This window comes from Schistocerca piceifrons, chromosome 1, assembly GCF_021461385.2.
Source record: "Schistocerca piceifrons isolate TAMUIC-IGC-003096 chromosome 1, iqSchPice1.1, whole genome shotgun sequence".
Classification (NCBI taxonomy): domain Eukaryota; kingdom Metazoa; phylum Arthropoda; class Insecta; order Orthoptera; family Acrididae; genus Schistocerca; species Schistocerca piceifrons.
Genome location: NC_060138.1, coordinates 655,993,862 through 656,014,975, shown reverse-complemented (window position 1 = coordinate 656,014,975; position 21,114 = coordinate 655,993,862). Strand labels below are relative to the sequence as shown.

Here is a 21,114-nt window from a genome sequence, read left to right as displayed (position 1 = left end):
TGTTATTTAAACAATGAAATTCCAACGACGCTGGTCAGCCTATTGCATTTCTAGTTATAAAAAGTCAAGATCTTATTACACTTGACAATGATGTTGGTTTGTCGAGTGACTTCGTTTAGCGGTAAAAAAAAAAAAAAAAAGGCACGGGTTGATCTTCTTGCCATACCATAGCCAAAAACAAGGGCCCACAGTACTCTTGATGTTATGTGAATTACTCATGCTGCCTTTGCCCTATGTCCAATAAATGCCATAGCTTGCCCATATTAAACATCCGCCAAAACAACCACTTCAGTTTTCGCTGTTCCGCACATCGGAAACAGACTTTTTATCACCACACTTTTGAATAGCCACACAAGCAAATACACACAACCAACGACACCAATCGTCTCCTCGAGACTCCGAACTGCTACTTGTTTGGTGCCCTCGCACGCCCAGCGATAATGCATTTACAATCTATTACATTGTTTGACAATATCTTTTCCCTGACTAGGCCAGCGTGTCTACTTACAAACTGTCAACATTCCATGAGTATTCTGTTTCTTAAATAACAAATAGTATTTTTAACTTGACAACATATTTACAAAAATAATATTCAGCACAACTAATAAAACAAACTTCGCGAAACACGTAGAAAATGGATGATCATCCACAAAGTTGTGGTGTTATAAACTGAGACGTTTCGTAATCACTGAAGCATTTCTTATTCATTCGATTCTCGTCGGCCTACGTGTTTCATACAGAAACGTTAATCCCACAAGGCGCTGCAATTTCACGGTGCGAAAAACAGCATTCCCGAACGCCAACCATTCTTTACCTACGAAATTTTGCACAAACTCATTTTCTTTTGCAAAAAAAATTGACAGTATCACCAACTGTCTGCAGATATTGTGTATGTTCATTTCTCCACAAATTGAGGAAGAGTATTACCAACTTGTCTTCCAACAGAATTTTGCTTAATCGATTGTAAATACTTGGACAGTTTCTCTAACGAGTCGTAAGACAAAAGACTGTTGTTTTGTCACATGAACGACCATATGCCATACAGTCGACGTATTTTCCTGGATCCTCATGGAGGACACCATTTATTCTGTAATATTGTGTGCTTTATACCATTTACGTGAAAGGATAGCATGAGCTGCTTCTACTGTAACATTTGACTTGATTCATGGAAAGTGAATAGAAGCAAAATACCAGGCAAATTTACTACATTCTGTTAATGCCTACTTAAAAATAAACAGTCTCCTTGTATAATGTGAGAAAGTACTATTGCAGCAAAAATCGTTCTTTCGCGGAACTAAACGTAGGCAAGTGTGACATCGTTCTCTGCTTGAATTTGGTCACTTGCCAAACAGCCGCCTAAAGTGGTGTGGCTTGCTTTATAAGCTTAGAGAGCAATCACAAGAAATACCTCCTATTAACGTAAATGGGAAGTTTTACTACCAGAATAAGTGAATAATTTATGGTGATGGAAAATATGACCGACCGCGCATCCAAAATGGTAAAATATTTTAATGCGGCGGTATGTAAATTACAGAAAGTGAGGCACGACATGGTGGTAAGAGGAATTCAAAATCTGTTCCGGAGGGTAAAAAAGGGGCGAGGGTGTATCATATTTTAGATACTACACTCCTGGAAATTGAAATAAGAACACCGTGAATTCATTGTCCCAGGAAGGGGAAACTTTATTGACACATTCCTGGGGTCAGATACATCACATGATCACACTGACAGAACCACAGGCACATAGACATAGGCAACAGAGCATCCACAATGTCGGCACTAGTACAGTGTATATCCACCTTTCGCAGCAATGCAGGCTGCTATTCTCCCATGGAGACGATCGTAGAGATGCTGGATGTAGTCCTGTGGAACGGCTTGCCATGCCATTTCCACCTGGCGCCTCAGTTGGACCAGCGTTCGTGCTGGACGTGCAGACCGCGCGAGACGACGCTTCATCCAGTCCCAAACATGCTCAATGGGGGACAGATCCGGAGATCTTGCTGGCCAGGGTAGTTGACTTACACCTTCTAGAGCACGTTGGGTGGCACGGGATACATGCGGACGTGCATTGTCCTGTTGGAACAGCAAGTTCCCTTGCCGGTCTAGGAATGGTAGAACGATGGGTTCGATGACGGTTTGGATGTACCGTGCACTACTCAGTGTCCCCTCGACGATCACCAGTGGTGTACGGCCAGTGTAGGAGATCGCTCCCCACACCATGATGCCGGGTGTTGGCCCTGTGTGCCTCGGTCGTATGCAGTCCTGATTGTGGCGCTCACCTGCACGGCGCCAAACACGCATACGACCATCATTGGCACCAAGGCAGAAGCGACTCTCATCGCTGAAGACGACACGTCTCCATTCGTCCCTCCATTCACGCCTGTCGCGACACCACTGGAGGCGGGCTGCACGATGTTGGGGCGTGAGCGGAAGACGGCCTAACGGTGTGCGGGACCGTAGCCCAGCTTCATGGAGACGGTTGCGAATGGTCCTCGCCGATACCCCAGGAGCAACAGTGTCCCTAATTTGCTGGGAAGTGGCGGTGCGGTCCCCTACGGCACTGCGTAGGATCCTACGGTCTTGGCGTGCATCCGTGCGTCGCTGCGGTCCGGTCCCAGGTCGACGGGCACGTGCACCTTCCACCGACCACTGGCGACAACATCGATGTACTATGGAGACCTCACGCCCCACGTGTTGAGCAATTCGGCGGTACGTCCACCCGGCCTCCCGCATGCCCACTATACGCCCTCGCTCAAAGTCCGTCAACTGCACATACGGTTCACGTCCACGCTGTCGCGGCATGCTACCAGTGTTAAAGACTGCGATGGAGCTCCGTATGCCATGGCAAACTGGCTGACACTGACGGCGGCGGTGCACAAATGCTGCGCAGCTAGCGCCATTCGACGGCCAACACCGCGGTTCCTGGTGTGTCCGCTGTGCCGTGCGTGTGATCATTGCTTGTACAGCCCTCTCGCAGTGTCCGGAGCAAGTATGGTGGGTCTGACACACCGGTGTCAATGTGTTCTTTTTTCCATTTCCAGGAGTGTATATTAACGACCTGAACATTTGTACCATTAGGCATCTGTTTCTCGAACATTGTGAACTGTACAACGGAGTACCAGTTCTGTGGAAGGTTCATTGCTTTTGTCACATGGACATGAACTTTAAAAATGATAAAGAAACTCTCATGTATTATTCTGCATATGAGACCACGTTTGAGAAGATATCAGAATGCAAAACATACCAAACGTAAACAAGACATATTGACAAATATTGCCCTTCCCCCAAAAATAAAAAAAAATAAAAATAAAAAATCGCGAATCCTAATTATTACTGGCTTATTTAGATGAGATGTGGATTCACGTACATTACTTGTTAATGCGTGCTGAAAAGGGACACAACGCAGAGTTGCTAAACAAATGGCTTCGTGCAAGAGTTCCTCATGAGTGCTCGGTCCAATACTGATATCAGATTGTGAAAGTAAAATCTTATGTAGGATTCGGAATACCAGTTTATCAAGTCGCAGGAGGGATTAACATCCTATCAACTACAAAGGTCGGTAATGTGGGAGACATTAATCGATTTCGACCATCTCCAATAAACTATCCCGATATTACGTGATTTAGGAAAATCACTATGGAAAGCCTAAACCTTGGGGTCTGGAGGGGTATTTCAACCCGCTCTTTCCGAATACGAATCCAATGCCCTAACCACTGCGACCAGTTAATCAAACCCTTTTACGTCATGGCTAATAAGAGGTGATTATGACTTCCAGTATATATTAATTATTTTAGTCATAATATCAAACCGAGCGAGGTGGCGCAGTGGTTAGACACTGGACTCGCATTCGGGAGGACGACGGTTCAATCCCGCGTCCGGCCATCCTGATTTAGGTTTTCCGTGATTTCCCTAAATCACTCCAGGCAAATGCCGGGATGGTTCCTCTGAAAGGGCACGGCTGACTTCCTTCCCCATCCTTCCCTAATCCGATGAGACCGATGACCTCGCTGTCTGGTCTGCTTCCCCAAACAACCAACCAACCATAATATCAAAACCAAAACCAAAATCTAAATCTTGAATCACGTGAAAAGAGGTGATGGAATAAATATAAATAAAATGACTGGTATGAAAAGAGACAGATAATTTCATGCACTTTTGCGTTGTAGCTGAAGGTGTCTGTTCTGTTGTATCAGAACCAACTTTTATTGCGTGAATCTTCAGATCGTGGTGAACAAACAGCCTACGGGTCTGAATATCGAGTACTTGAAGTCTATCCTAACACTCCACACAAAATCAAACTTGTTTGTCAAATTCACTTTTTGCATCCACAGATTTGTTAAACAAGCCTAACCCAACAACTCTGTGAGTTTAACCTCACTTTTGAAGCAGACGCTGTTCATGTATGCTGTATTTTGACTCTAGTGTGAATAGTTACAAACACAGGTAAAGCATTTGTAATATTGACTCTGCCACTGCGGTTAAACATCAAGAAGAAGAAGAAGAAGAAAACAAGAAGCTGCTCCAGTTAATGCTTAAAAATGAGAGAAATATACACATGAGAAATTGTTAAAGAAAATGTTACACTCGGAATCTAATGTTTACACCAACTTTCACCGAATGAACAGTGAAACTTTTAATAACCTGGCTAGAGTTACTTCGCCCACACCTTGGAAAAGAAGAAACAATTATTCAAAAATTTATTCTCTTCTACCTGGTGCTATAGTGACAGTTCATCAAAATACAACGTGGGAACATATAGCCTATATCGTCCGTGGAAGAACCGGAGAACTTCGACTTCTTCTCTCTCTTTTTTTTTATTGGTCTCCGGCCTGTATGTAGTGCGTAGAATATTGACTTTATTTCTTGCCCCTGTCTGAGTGATACACTCTACGACAAAAGAAAAAAAAAACGACGCACCACGCTGCAGTTATACGAGTGAAGCGGAAATCGTTAGATGTGATGTATATGTAGAGATAAACAAATGATTATAATTTCAGAAAAAATGTATAATTTACTTAAGAGAAAGAGCTTCACACATTATGCAAGTCAATAACGCATTGGTCCTCCTCTGATCTTTTTGCATCAGTTATTCGGCTTGGCAGCCATTGATAGAGTTGCTGGATGTCCTCCTAAGGGGTAACGTGCCAAATTACGTATACAATAGCCCGAGCTGGTGGGAGGGCGCTGCCCATAGGGCCCCAAACATTCTGAATTGGGGAGAAAATCTGGTGACCTTGCTGGCCAAAGTAGAGTTTGGCACTCATGCTTGTCTTCGTGCTTGTCAAACACTACCTTGGCCAGCAAGTTCTCCTGATCTCTCCCCAATTCAGAACGTTTGGGGCATTATGGGAAACCAGCTCGGGATATTGATGATCTAATGCCGCCGATGCGTTATTGACGTGCTCAATGTGTAAAGCACTTTCTCTTAAATAAATCATCCATTTTTCTGAAATTATAATCATTTGTTTATCTGTACCTGTACATCACATCACAGTTGCCGATTTCCGCTCCATTCGGTTAATTCCTCCGTGGTGCGCCGCTTTTTTTTTTTTTTTTTTTTTTTTGCTTTTTTTGAGAGTGTATATGATTGGGAAAAATGCGGCACCTCTACAATTTTGCCGGCCGCGGTGGCCGTGCGGTTCTAGGCGCTGCAGTCCGGAACCGCGGGACTGCTACGGTCGCAGGTTCGAATCCTGCCTCGGGCATGGATGTGTGTGATGTTCTTAGGTTAGTTAGGTTTAAGTAGTTCTAAGTTCTAGGGGACTGATGACCTAAGATGTTAAGTCCCATAGTGCTCAGAGCTATTTAAACCCATTTTTTCTACAATTTTCGTAATTGCAAGTGCTGTTTCGGTTTTATCCTTGCTCGTAGTTTCCATAGTGGTGGAAATTCACGACCGAGTGAGTTATATGCGGCTAGTCATCAACACAAATAACGTCCGCCATCCTGTTAGATTTTGCGTCAGTCAAAATTATTGGTTCAAAATGGCTCTGAGCACTATGGGACTTAACTGCTGTGGCATCAGTCCCCTAGAACTTAGAACTACTTAAACCTAATTAACCTAAGGACATCACACACATCCATGCCCGAGGCAGGATTCGAACCTGCGACCGTAGCGGTCACGCGGTTCCAGTCTGTAGCGCCTAGAACCTCACGGCCACTCCGGCCGGCTCAAAATTATTCGCAAACACGTATAACACGCTCTGTGTTTGAAAAACGCTTGAAACAGCACTGAACATGATCAGATTTTTGGCAAACATAGTAAAGCTTGACAAATTGTTTGACCATGTACAGGTACCTTTCGAGTGATAAACGGTACGTACAATTCAACAGAATGTTACAGTAAGGGAAGTGGGAATCGTATTTCATATCGGATTAAATGCAGCTAAAAAAAAAAGTATCATTCGCTCGAATTTGCGGTCCATTTTCTGGAAACGCTGTTAAACGCAATAACCTCTTTAGGCTTGTAGGTGCCACATTTTTCCGATAGTCAGCAGCTCCATCAAATTGTTCGTTGATAGTGTTGTTGCTTACGGAAAGACATTGTCGTTGGAGGTAGTAACGAAATTCAGAAGGATTTTGGAAAAATTCCATTTGATGTAATGAATGTCAGTTCGTCTTTAAACACGTATAAATGCAAGATATTTCTGTAACAGAGACAAAGACTCGATAGTATCCGATTAGAAGTTTGAAATAAACTTTTGGAATCCGTCGCACACAATAAAAATTGAGCGGGTAGCGTATGTAAGGGGCGAGAGGGACATCAGATGTTGAGTGATCACTGTCAAGGGCGCGGAGGTGCCGCGTACTGGTGTCAGACACCTTTGTCAGCACCTGAGAGTGTTTGAAATTGGACACATTAGAGTTCTCCATTTGGCCGGCTGATCGAATTGTGTGATATCAAAATTTATGGGTCTTTCGGATGTGACAGTGGCACGGTGTCAGACTGCTTGGGAACCTGAGAGTAGACATACTCGTCGTCGAGATTTCGGACGACCCTATCTGATCACCACAAAGGAGTATCGCCCTATTGTGCACCAAACACATCATATCCGCATCTATGCCCGTCATCGAAATACAAGTAATGGACTCGTTTCAATATTCTGTGTCATCGCGTACCATAGTTCAGAGTCTAGCATCAGCCAGACCAGGGAATTACCGTCTCATGTGTAGGTTATCGTTGAGACCACAACACAAATGGCTGGGTTTGGAATTGGGACATGACTAGGAAGCAGGAATTGCTGACGAATTTCATCGCATTGAGTTCAGCGATGAATCGAGATTCTGCACTACCCAGATGACCACTGAAGGCGAGGTCGCATGCTTCCAATGTTTTGCAGTGACACAGCGATAATACTCCTGGTATCATGAGGTGGGGAGTTTCGGATATGACTCCAGATGATTGAAGGAACTGGCGGCACAACTGTATTTCATGCACATCCTGCATCCTCTTGCTGTATCTCTCATGCAACAATATTGCTGAGCCATTTTTCAACACGACAATGCTCGTTGACGTATGACACATTTCTCTATGAATTGTCTGCTGGATGTCGTGGCACACCTGTGGTCAGTGATATTCCCAGATCTGTCCCTAGTAGAACGTATGTTGGAACACCTCGGACATCAACTCCATCCTAGCGTCAACATACAGGATATCAAGGACTGGTTGTAATAGTAGTGGGGCAGCTTGGTTCAGAAAAGCATACAATTCCATTACGACCCCCTTCCCAATATAATCAGTATATGCATCCAGGCCAGAGGGTGCGACGTTCTTTGTAAATTTTACTCAGTTTTGTAATCGCTGAAATAACATCATACAGGCTTTCAACCTAGAAAGCTTCATTTCGTTGCCTCCTCCCCTTCTGAATGATTTGATCTTTTGCCAGGCAGTCTATTTTTACAAACAGATATGGCTCTGAGCACTATGGGACTCAACTGCTGAGGTCATTAGTCCCCTAGAACTTAGAACTAGTTAAACCTAACTAACCTAAGGACATCACAAACATCCATGCCCGAGGCAGGATTCGAACCTGCGACCGTAGCGGTCTTGCGGTTCCAGACTGCAGCGCCTTTAACCGCACGGCCACTTCGGCCGGCCACAACAGATATACAGAATGCTTAAAATTCCCCTCACAAGCTTCTAAAAGTTGTAGAGGTGACAGAGTAGACAATATTTTCAAATGTAACCCATGTCCGGAAACGTATCGTTTCGCTGCTACAGTCTTCTGAAAACATGTATGCCGGGTTGATATGCAACAAGGTAGTCATCGTTTGTGTGGGGGAGGGGGGGGGGGGTACCTTAGGTCGGATCAGCTGATGTCATTTGACGCCTATCCTACCTCTCTGATATGATTCGAGCTTCATTCACGTGTCTGTGAGTGTCAGAGCAACAAGGCTGAGTATACGTTTGCAGAATACACCACCATGGTCATTCTGTATGACAAAGCTCACGGTAGTGGAAGAGCTGCTCGTTGCCTTTATCAAGATCGTTATCCACAACATCCGACTCCATCGTGTACCCTTTTCGCCATAATAATGCAAGGGCTTCGGGAAAGGGTACCTTCACCGTCAGCAGGTGTGACTGTGCACCTCCAAGGAGATGCTGCACACCACGTTGAAGAGAACCCGTCAACGAGTACAGGGACAATTGCGCGTGAATTGGATGTTTCTCCCAGCACCGTCTGGTATGGTAAATTACTTGTAAAAGCAGTCACGTTACCAACATTTTTCAAATGTTCCACCGCGCGACCGTGGCGCGGGGCGCGGACGGCGGAGGGAGCGCGCCGCGGGCGGAGGGTATTTAAATCGGCCGCCGCCGCGACCGAACCCAGTTCCCTCTGAGCAGCCATAACGTACGGATCTCCGTGCCGGCAAGTTCACAGGAGCTCAGTCCGTCAGTTCACCTGATGATGGCGACATGTGTGATCGCCGAAATATTGTGCCCGTTGGACACTATAGACCGGCAGCACACCCGTGGATATTTTGATTTTTCAAATGGTTGTATCACGGAAATGTTACGTTTCTGGACATGGGTTCCAGTTCAAAACATTATCTACTCAGTCCCCTCTCCATGTCCTAGAAGTTAGTAAGGGGAATTTTAGAGCACTCTGTTTAATGACCTTTATTATTCAATTTGTATTTATACACAAACAAATACTCTGAAACAGAACTGTGTCGCTCCTTATCTTTAGCCAGTAAATTCACTGACGTAATCTCGAAAAATGTGTTCGCAATTGTTTTCCTGTTTTTAAAACAACTTTACCTGTAGAATGTAACGTTACTTCCTTTCCTTTTTCTTTCAGTGCAACCAAACGCTGCATAAAATTTCACCATTGTAATGAAGAAACTTCTGCTGGAAGTACTAAAATTAAAATAAACTGAACAGAATTCCAGAAGTGGTGTAAAATGGATGTCGCCGCCAATCAGCTGACTGAGATATTAATTTCAATATAATGAAGTCATATGCGGCAGGTGCGGCAATAGTGATGAGACGAATTAAAAAGAACCCTGCCGGCAGCTGTGGCCGAGCGCTTCTAGACGCTTCAGTCCGGAACCGCGCTGCTGCTATGGTCGCAGATTCGAATCCTACCTCGGGCATGGATGTGTGTGATGTCCTTAGGTTAGTTAGGTTTAAGTAGTTCTAAGTCTAGGGGACTGATGACCTCAGATGTTAAGTCCCATAGTGCTTGAAGCCATTTGATTTTGAAAAAGAACCCTCTTTATTTATATTTTTAACCTGCTACGCTGGCATGACCCTCTAAGAAGCTCGCTTGCGCCTGCACACACTTACTCCATCCATTTTCAATTGTTGGTAGCATCTCTGGAACTCATCTTCTGGCGAACCAGCAGTAGCCCTTGTTACAACTGTTTGGGTGCTCTGTACTGTTGTAAAATACTATCTTTTAACGACAGACTTCACTTTTGGAATTAATAAAGATCACACGATTCATGTAGGGTGAACGAGGAGGTTGTGGTAGCACTACGATGGACTTCGGTATCAAAAACTGCCTAACAGATACTGAGATATCGTGAGGCAGGATCCAGTTTTTAGCAACGTGTGAACAAATTCAATGGATCCGTTTTGGAAGTCTTCCGATATTTCGTAGCAGCAGTATTGGTTTAGCGTCTGGCCTGCAAGTGACCAGTTTTTGTACACAATGCCCTTGGACTCAAAGAAACACATAAGCATCCATTTCATCTTTTACTCCGACATGCGTGTTTAGAGGACCGATGACCGTAGCAGTCTGGTCCCTTTCATCCCACAAACCAACTAACCATGCGTGTTTTCTTTGGTTTTGGCGATTCCTTTGAACACCATTGCAAACTTTAACGCTTCGTCTCAAGATCGTGCTGGAAAAACTAATTTTCATTACCGGTGATGAATGACTTCAGTAATTATGGGTTCAATTCACACAGTCCTCCGCTGATCTTTTTGTTGCTGCATGAAATTTTTGGAAGCCATTTTGGCACCAAGTCTTCTCATTCCCAGATTTTCAGTCAAAATCTGGTGAACAGTTTTCCGATTAATGTTCAGTTCGTTTGCAATCATTTCCACAGTTTCTCTTCGATCAACTTGCACAAGTCCACTCACACTGGCTGTGTCATCTGTTTGTGCTGTCGATGGTTATCCTCCTCGGTGTTGATCCCCAGCATTGGTTCTGCCATCAGAAAACATTTTGTGCCAACGAAACACTTGTGCCCTTGATAAAAACTCGTTTGCAAAAGCCGGATGAAGCTTCCCTTACGTTACTGAGGCATTCTCACCGAGTCTCACATACAGAGATATGGCATACCGCTGCGCAGTATTTCGAGATTCCATTGTTGCGACGAGGAACAAACACAGGGCTCAACCCTTCGAGCTACTACTCCTGACAAGGGTTGGCATATCAGGTAGCGATCTGTGGAAATATCAATGTATCAGAGACAGTTACGCGGTATATTTAATCAACATTTGCCCAGCCGATGTAATTTTGTGGTCATACAATCGGATATCATCATCTTCGTCGTCATCATCATCATCATCATCATCATCATCATCATCATCATCTAACTCATAAGAGAGAAAACTCAACGCTACTTTATTTTTAGTATTGAAATAAGTACAACGTAAGAATGGTATATACAGATATTTGCTTTGAAGCTCTTGGACAAAGTTCGAATGTTGTCAATTTGGTATTTTCGTTACCTCACCTCATTCGAAAGTAAGGTTGATAGAAATATTTGAAATGCCGAAGCTAAAAAAGAGAATAACTGTAGACATTGAAGATACTTCTCCAGAACTGCAAGTATATTCATGAACGCGATCCACTGGAGGAAAATATATCAACCTACTTCCAGTCTGTATCAGATACCTGGGAAATGTTTATCTGTTGTAGGGGCTCCAGTTCAGGCAGAGAAACTATTTTCAAAATCTGGTGAAGTGATTTCTGCTTATAGAAGTACATTATAAGCAGAATATGTCAAGAAACTGTTTTTGAGTCATTTAGAAAATGATTTTTGGGACTAATAATTTTTTCATTTTTATCATCTGTGCTTTCAGTGACTTTCAACATTTAATGTGAAAATTTGTAAGTAAAAATGAATATTCAATAAATTAATAACTTGTATTTCACTGAGTTTCATTTCGATGTATTCACTGCGGCATACGGCACGCGCGGCTAACAATCATAAGGCATTGCGGAGAGACTTTTTGAACACCCCGTACTTGCAATGCATTTAAATCGAGCAGTTCACATATGAATTCGTAAGCAGTGACACACACACATGAATCCACAGAATACAATGCAACGAAGGCAGCTTCTGTTTCATGTGAAACAAAAACAAATATGGAATCATTTATCCCATCGAATATTAGCTATTAAGCAAAAGTTAAGTAGAAAACAAGAAACTTATTTACAATAGAATCCAAAGAGTGCAATACACACAATAATGTCATAATGAGAAACATAATTTCCACTTGATAACAGCTATACAATCGAAACTGCTATGTTGGGTTTTCGAAATAAAAACTCTTTACCGCCCATGAAGTACAAATAAAAAAATATTTTCATGTGGTACTCATATTTCGCAAAGCAAGAATGCGGACTATCAGGCCATATTGTTGGGAATTTGAAGTTCACTGTCAGGTCACTCACAGCAGTTCTGTTAGTATCTGTTTCGTATTGTAGAGCGCATGCAGAATAACGTGGCCAACAACCTCGCAGTTGGCAGGGCAGGCGCCAGGAGAACAGTAGTGGTGGGGGTTACAGGCAGGCACTGTTGTGGAAATGCAAGTACTGGAGGGGAAGTACCGTTCTAAACTGAAGCCTAGGCTCTTCATTTTTTTATGAATATTAAGCGGAGCCCTTCATACTCGTACTTGAATGGTGACCATCCAAAACAATATACTGTCACTTGTGCTTTGGTTATTACCAAAAACTAATCCCGCCGAAAATGCAACAGAAGCAGCGATTTAATTTCGCCTGGCTTGTTAACCATTTGTAGCTTTCAGGGAAGCGTGATGAGTGGCGAACTTTGAGTAAAATCTACATTTATTTTGCTGCCATGTTAAAATTTGTTTCTTTAGCTAAAATACAGTGGAGTTTACAAAATGTCACCTAACATGTGCAGACACAATTGTGAGAGAATTCAGAAACAGTGATTTATTAAGGTTTTAAGTGAGGCACTGAGGAAAAGTAAGCGCATCCTCGGTACAAAAGTAAACGTGTTATGTTGTTCCAAAACCCACAACATTTCTCGTTTCACCACCTATCGATCGCGCTTAAAAGTTACATTCTTTCATCGAAAAAGTCTGTAGTTAGTGGAATAGCACGGTAGATAATGAGATTTTGCTTAAAACCATATGACAAAATACTCTCTTCTTTGTATGCTGTTATTTGCCAAAATCTCATTTCGATATCTCAAATCGTTTATGAAATATGAGGAATGTTGTGGATATTTCATTCTGGCTTTATAGCAGGTATACGCGATCGCTAATGAGTGTACTACATCAATTTTCTCGAGATTGGCGACAGATAGTGGCCTCCATCCAAGTCTAAAGAAAAACGCAATACGTTAACAGCATATTATGTACTACGCATCAAACGCAAAATCATAGCGACCCTTATTTTTCGTTGCAAACTTTTCCGAATTTCGGGTAGTGTCTTACTTAACCCTTTCGAGGGCAAAATTATTGAACAGTTTTTTTAATGAATGGAGAGCAGATAGTAGTTAACAGATAGGTATATTTATCATACAGAATATCGAATTTGCTCCAACTGTGAAAGTGAGGTCACTCAACAAGCTGGGAAGTATTCTTCCCACTGCCCTTCCTTGGAGTTAAATGACAAAAACAACTTTTTCAATATGTGTCATACTTATTTGATAAATTTACTTCTCTTGTTACAATGATTGTTCACAATTACTTGCCATGAAATTTTCTGAAACATGGGTCTATGCGAAGTATTAGACAATATGTACAAACACAGCGAGTGCTCTTGTCCGCAGCTTTGGTACTACAATGACGGCACGTCCAGTAGGTTTCTCCTAAAATTGGTAGATGCTCCCCTACAGCCACATGACGAAAAACTTCAGGTACTTTACCCCTTTTTGCCAGAAAGACAGGTTTTTGTCGACGCCTTTTTTGGGATGAGAAGCCAGCGATCAATTGTCTGGCTAGATGGATCCTGAATGTGAGCTGATCATGCTTCCACAGGATAAAAATGTTCACTGCAGCAACGTCCACCAGGAAATAAAATATTCTGTGCCACTATTTTACAGAACGTCTGCCAATAGCATACCTTTCTCGTAATTGATCAAACTTATCGACACCACCCATTATTTTGTTGTATTCTACCACAACTTCAGGACAAGAAATCTCTGTACTAGTACCATCCCTGTTTTTCCTTTCCACTGTGGCTGTTTCTCATCGGTCATGAAATGAGGACAGGAAAGTGACTGGACGGTTATCCATCCATTTTACTGCAGAAATGGCTCCTTTTGTTTCAAACTGGAATTGTCCTCGTTCCAATTTTACGTTTTTCATCATAAATTTGGGTAAATCAATAGTATTTACCTTATACTATAGCTCCGAGGAAAAAAATCACAAAATGTCACACAAACAGCACTGAAAGGCTCCTCTACAGAGCAACACTCAGCTATACAATGCTCTCTGCGCGAAGGTACAGCAAAAACGGCGGGAACTTCCGATTGGAAGTAGTACCCTAAACTGTTCACTAGGTGGTAGCACCGTACAGAGGTGGGAACTGTGAATCCCACGGGACTAGGAGCGAGTTCATTGTAGTGGGAAGCATGTTTCCCACGGCTCACGAAAGGGTTAAATAGAAATATCAGAATAACCATGACCATTAACGAAATGATGGTCACGTCATCATGAAGCCGACATATAAAGCCATAAGTAGCACAAAAATGAAACTTTTTTACCTAATGGTTTCTGTAAAGTCGTTTGAGAAAGACTGCAGGGCGTGTGTCTCGATTCAGTCGTCACCGATCGGCCGAAAGCCGGCACACGATGTCGGCCTCCCCTTCCGAACAAAAGAATAAACTCGCCCCATGCTTTGGACGAAAACTGGTCACTGCGCATCGGTGACCGTATCCTGTTCGGACTCTTGACACGGGCTTCGCACTTGTAGTAATGTGGTGTCCCGCGGTGTGCCGGCAGAGAGCGTGGAGCTGCGGCAGCTGAGCCTGGGCGGCGGCAGCCCCGAGCTGCGTGTGGTGCGCCTGCTGGACGTGGCGCCGTGCGGCCGCCGCCTGCCGCCGCCGCTCCGCCCCCGCCGCAGCACGCCGCGCGCGCAGCTCGCGCTCGAGGCCGACGTCGCCGTCGACAGCGACGACTTCTGCCTGCTGCTCAGGACCAGGCTCTTCGGAAAGGGGTAAGCCGCCACGGCATCCAGCGCCTACCAGCGCGCCATCTCCATGCGAAAGCCGGCCGATTTCCCAAGCAGGCCACTTCCTTCTCAGTTCATCAGTTACGTAGTTAATGTTAACAGGTTCTTCGGTGCTGACACGGCGTCATTTTCGTAGAATCTTCTGATTCAGTGTTTCGATTTTCTTGCTTACTACACTCTGTAAAGTTCCACTACTTGAAGGACAGTATTTACCGTTTTTGTCACAATAGATGTAGAAGACTGGCTATTGCTTGACGTTAATTGGCGGGAAGCGTTCACGGGTGCGATACTGTCTGTGTGCAAAGTGAAGAGCTAGCAAGTGTATCCCCAATCTGTCCATCCCACAAAAAGCACCTGCACAAGGTTATGCCGGCCCTTCCGCAGTGCACCTGCGAAATCAGAAGCAGGTTAGTGGGCTCACACGCCAGTAGAGTTTTTATTTTCCAGTACACACTGTACGAAATACAGAAACTAGCAACTAATACAAATAATCAAATGAAGCTATACGGTCCCAAAGGCCTTTTCAGTCCTCAAACATCTTTGATGTATATATGTGTATAGGTTTCTGGAACCATGTAGTTTCATTTGACATTCCTGGGTTTCAGGCAGGATCTTTCCGTTTCGTTAGATGCTGAGGTGCTGTTTCAATATAGTTGGAGAGCTCCTGCAGCGCTGTTCGATTTAGGGGGAATACCAAGTGTGTTGAGGGGTGAATGGGTATTTGGATTGAGGAGGGTGCCATGTTAGGCCAGTCCGTGTAGTTGTGCAAAGCCACTGTGCCAGGTTGGTTTAGTGGTTAATACATCTCCCTAGTGAGCGTGAGATACGGGTTCGAATCCCGGCCTTGATTCCACGTTTAGATGATCCAACTAAATGTTTGGGATTTTGTTGGAATTATGGACTGTGTCCTAGTCGCGATGCGAGAAATTGCGTGCACTGAAGGCGCCGCACGTTCAGTTACCCTGTGCAAGAGGAAAGTCATCATAATTATCCTTATCAGCTCATGGGCAAAAAAAAAAGTCAGGGGAAAATTAGCGTAACTAAATAAAACTGTTACACCCATGTAGTGTCTGGTTTTCGACGTACATCGTGACGTTCGGTACCAAATAGTATCTTTCTGTTTTCAACTTGTCCGTCTTTTGTCGTGTCACTAGTCAACATATAGAGAGTCGACCTTTCGCTGTATATCGAAATGTGTCTGGAAGTTCTATTTGCACCTACTCTTAGAAGTTACCAATTTTTTTCTCAGGGTCAGGCTTTGAAGCCTCATTCTCGACTATAGTTATTGAGTCAGAGCACCACCACCTAGAGAGGTGGTCAGAGTCGGCGATTCGGCGCTCAGTCTCTGGCTGTCGTTGACTGACAGAGACCTTATTGCCCGTAATCGTGAATCCGCAACTACTTATGCTCTTTTCAGTAAATACACTTGGTGAATTAATTATATTCCCAACAAATGTGTATGGTGTATATTGGTAAGAACTTAGGCCTTCCGCTAAATTCTCGTATGCTTGCATAAGACATTCGCTTTTACCCCGTAACTCGTAAAACGATGAAGTTCTCGTATGCCTAAGACGGCTCTGGCACCACCTAAGCACTGTGCCGTATGTTGTGCCTGTTGAGTACGCTTCCACCAACTCACCAAGGAGTGATGCAGTGTTCTTCCCCTGAAACACAGAAAGTAAGCTACCACATGATCTCCCATTTTATCAGTGTGTTTTCGTCATTTAACTGTGGCTTCTATGATCCCGTGATTCGAGGACCTCAGTGTGTAACATGACGAATACTTGCAAGCAAACAAAAACTGAAATACGTTACTTAGTTTTTTGTATTTTATTACTAAAATATCTACAGAAAACTGAAAGATAAAGAGCAACATTTGCAAAAAACGCCTTTTAATTTTTTTCTTACTATACAATAATATATATTATTTATAAGTAGGTGATGTGCTTTCTGTCAGAAAAAAATGCAGTTAAATATTTTCTGTAAATTTACTGCCTCTTGCAAAATCGAACACTAGAAATTAACGTATTGTTGTTAGTCCTTGTGTTACTGTGTTTCAGAATGGGAGTGGATCTAGATCTTGCAGTAGAAAAACTAAACATCAGTGGCAGGATTTCAGGGACACTGACTCTCAGCTTGGATGTACCATTCCCACACATTTCTCATCTCAGCCTTACATTTATTGAAAAACCTCAGGTGTGGTTTAGTGTAAGAATACTGAAGGTAAGCCAATCACAAAGCATGCTCAGGAGAAATACTTAATCTCAAGTCAGTAATTCGCTCTATTATTTAATTCAAAGTACATTGTAGTTATGTTTGTGGATTTCAAAAAGGCTTTTGATTCTGTTGGCAGAGAAACTATAGGTAAACTAATTCGGGAATTTGGCGTACAGTGTAAACAGGCAAACCTAATCCGTGAATCACAGTCAGTAAAATAAAATATATGGAGATATTTCACGCCTTTCAAAATAAAAACAGGTGTATGACAAGGTGACAGTCTATCCCCAATTCTTTTTAGTGGTGTTTAAAAGAAGAGACAATAGCGAGAATTTTGAACGAAAAACTCACTGAACTCAACAGCTCGCTTATAAGGTTAGGAAGAGGAAGCAAAAAGATCGAAACCAACTGTCTTGCATTTGCAGATGATTTTGCAACACTTTCCGAAAATGTGAATCTGCTATAGCACAAATAAATCGACTGGAAGAGGCAGCCAGCATACCTGACCTAAGAATTTCTGCAGAAAAAAAGAAATTTTTAACAAACGTTAAGGATTCTCCTAAATTCCTGAAAACAGATATTGGCCAAATAGAGAGGGTAAAAAATTCAAATATCAAGGGGACATAATCCAAGGAAATGCTTTGCAAATATCTGCAATAGAGGAAAGGCTGCATAAAATGGGGAGAGCATATGGTATCACCAAAGACCTCTACAATAAAAAGTGCCTATCCAAAAATGTAAAAATAAGACATTACAACACACGATGAAGCTGGAATGCCTACATGCAAGTGAGTACCTAGCATTAAACCATACTAATTTAGATAAATTAGAAGTGCTGGACAGGCGAATTATAAGGAAAATATTAGGGCCAAAAATCACAGTAGAAGGTTGAAAATTATGAAGGAATGCAGAAATATATCAAAATATAGAAAATATTTCTAATGTAATGAGAAAAAGAAGACTCATGTTTTTTGGACATTTATTTCGAGTGCAAGACAGTAGACCAACTAACAAGTTTTTCAAATATTTGTGGGGTAAGAAGCCTACATCAATATAAGTCGATGAAGTAAAAAGTATTTAGAAAGAAACAATATAAAAAAGAAGACAAAAACAACAGAGAAACCTGTTGGGGAAAAAGTTTTGAAAATGGAATGATTCCAAGGCAGGGTAGCCAAAAAGGCAGGTTCGAAATGGTCTGAAGACAGAAAGGTGAGAGTGCACTGGAAGGAAAGAAAAGAACGTAAAACGAAGAATTGAAATTAGAACATGGGATGGCCTATTCACGGTAAGCGAAAGAAAGCATATTTTCCATCTGGCTGCTAAAACTGAAACGTCTTAGTCAGGGTTAATAGCATAACAAGTACAGTAAAGCGTCGATTATCCGAACGTCGGTCAACCGAACGACCGCTTAACCGAACTGTGTACTCGCTCGCACCTGTTACTCTCCCACCCTACCGTCCATCATCCCCCTCACTCCCAAACCAAGTTTCCCACAATAGTCGCCACACTGGGCCACCGCTGGCGGAACATTGCTTCTAATGGGGCCTTCCTTGACAATGCACCAACTCATCCGTCATGTGATATTTTAAATGAAAAAGACGAGTTCATAAAGGTAATATTTCTTCCACCTAACGTAACCTCCTTATTACAGCCCATGGATCAAGGTGTTATTGAGACTTTCAAACGATATTACAGGAAAGAATTGTTGTGTAAGATATTGTTAGAAAGAGAAGAGGATGGAGAAGAAAGTCTCTTAAGAAATCATAAGAATATTGACTTGAAAGACGCATCCTACATGATCAGCGCAGCATGGAATAGTGTAAAGGAAGAGAATTTGAAGAAAGCCTGGAATAAAATTTTGGACAAAAAAGAAAATTCACGAGGTATGATTGAGAATGACGAGCAGAATGATATGTCCGAAATTCTCGGTATGCTAAAAGAAATAGATTGCCACGAATGTGATGAAGAAGACGTTCATGAATGGATGAATATCGATGATGCAGATCCAGGACACCAAATCATGCAGGACAGCGAGATTGTAAACGTCATCTCTGATAAAGATGACACCGCCAGCATCTCATCAATCAGTGCTCCAGAAAGTGAAGATGAAAGTATACAACAGCTTCTGAGGCGTTCACTTGTTTAGATACTGCCTTGCGATGGTTTGAAGCCCAAGATGAAAGTGACCAGTTTCAGATATCTGTAATGAAAAAAGTACGCGACTTAGCTGCTCATAAGCGTGTAGGCTTGCTTAGACAGACCAAAATAAAGGATTTTTTTAAACGTTAATTTTGTATACTGTGTGTATTGTTCATGCAAAATGCGTATGTGATATGTATATATTTTTGTTTAATAAACTGTGCCACATACTATATATTCCTACTGAAGTTGCCTTTGTATGTTACTTTGTAATACTAAAAGAGATGCCTGTTTTTAAGAATAAATTTACTGTATGGTACAGTACTTCTTTTTGGCAAATAAACATGTACAGTTAGATTACTCGAACAAACCAGTTTTCCGAACACCCATGTCCCCCAATTACTTCGGATAGTCGACGCTCTACTGTAGTTGTCAAAATGAATATTGGGCTCTCAGAATTAGAACGCATTTCCTGGAAGATAAACAGAAAATGAACAGTTTGAAAAAAGAAGGGAAAATTGGCAGAAGTAAAGAGAGCCAGAAGCACTTGGCAGTGAGGACTTACTTTTAATCATATTCAAAAGATTCATGTATTTTTCAGTTAGGTCTCATTTTTGGTCTATACAGTTCTCTATAGTTTTACTAGTAGGCCTAAATGGATTCCATCCCTGAAGTCCAGTTTCAGATCTGCGAAATACGTACTATTACTGCTGAAATAACCTCTTCACTGGACTCAAAATTTTTGTAGCCAAAAATACTTAAACAATTCATGCTTCAGATCCCTAAGTTTTCACATTCTCATAACACATCTATGGATAGGTATATTACCCTTATGACAAAAATATGTGGTTTTCTTTTGCAATCAAAAGCCCATCTGACATTGGTTTTAATTTAGTTGATCAGTAGACTTGCATAATATTGATCAATTATTGTTTTCTCCATTGCAAGCTAATCAATAAGAAGAATTCTTTTATATCCCAGGAAGTATTAGCCATAACTGTGGCGGTCTATTTTGAAGGAGACTACCAGTTTGCACCCATTACTGTTTCATTCCTCATGTGATTATAGATTCAGCTATCAGTCTATTTCTCTCCTTTGACCAGTGTACCTTTATTAAGGAGAACACCATTGCAGCACAAGCTTTATCAGCTGACAGTGCAAAGGAGAATTGAGCAATTGTAATTAATTCATTAAATTGTTCTTCACTACTACACAACTCAATGTACCGCCTCTATTTCTTTCGGCTTTATGCCCCTGATTATTTTATCATTTAGTACGTTGCACAACTAATGTAGAATTTAGATTTGTTCTTTACACTTGTAGAAGATGATTTGTGAAGTGTTTGTATGCAGTGCTACATAGATAAATAAAATTTCTACTACTATGTTATCATTTGCTAATCTGTATTTTGTATATGTACATGTGGATGTGTTTTTCTCTTTCTGTGCAAATTAAAACAGTGCCTGTGATGAGAAACTTCATGTGACATTCAATCTTAAAGCTTTCATCACAACAAAACTTCTTAATTAAATTACTTTTTATTTGTTGGTTTATTTCTGCTGTAATAGAAATCACATTGTGAACATTGGAGAATTGTAAGCTAGCAAAGGCTGAGCTGTATCTGTTTCCAGTCTGTACAGATGATGGAGGTTCCAGTACTGAAGACATGGCTACATTCATTGGTGTTGGAAGCTTTAGTGTCTGCATTAGTGGATCCTAGCTCTTTAGAGCTCAATCTCTCTCCATCTAATGCACCACCACGTCCACCTGGTAGGGATGGAACAGAAGCTGCCCAGGCAAAAGGTGTGCTTACTGTCACAGTATCAGTCTTATCAGGTCAGTGGACAATTCAGAGGGATGATGTTTCACA

At 42.2% G+C, this 21,114-nt stretch overlaps 1 protein-coding gene across 1 annotated transcript in view; it reads left to right on the top strand.

Annotated features, from left to right (window-relative positions):
- Positions 1-21,114, top strand: part of LOC124763286 (tricalbin-1-like) — a 295,056-nt gene that overhangs the window by 86,431 nt on the left and 187,511 nt on the right. Inside the window, exons 4-6 of the mRNA XM_047249126.1 lie at positions 14,660-14,873; positions 16,949-17,111; positions 20,876-21,080. Of these exons, the coding sequence (XP_047105082.1) occupies positions 14,660-14,873; positions 16,949-17,111; positions 20,876-21,080 (582 nt within the window). The remainder of the gene's footprint in view (positions 1-14,659; positions 14,874-16,948; positions 17,112-20,875; positions 21,081-21,114) is intronic.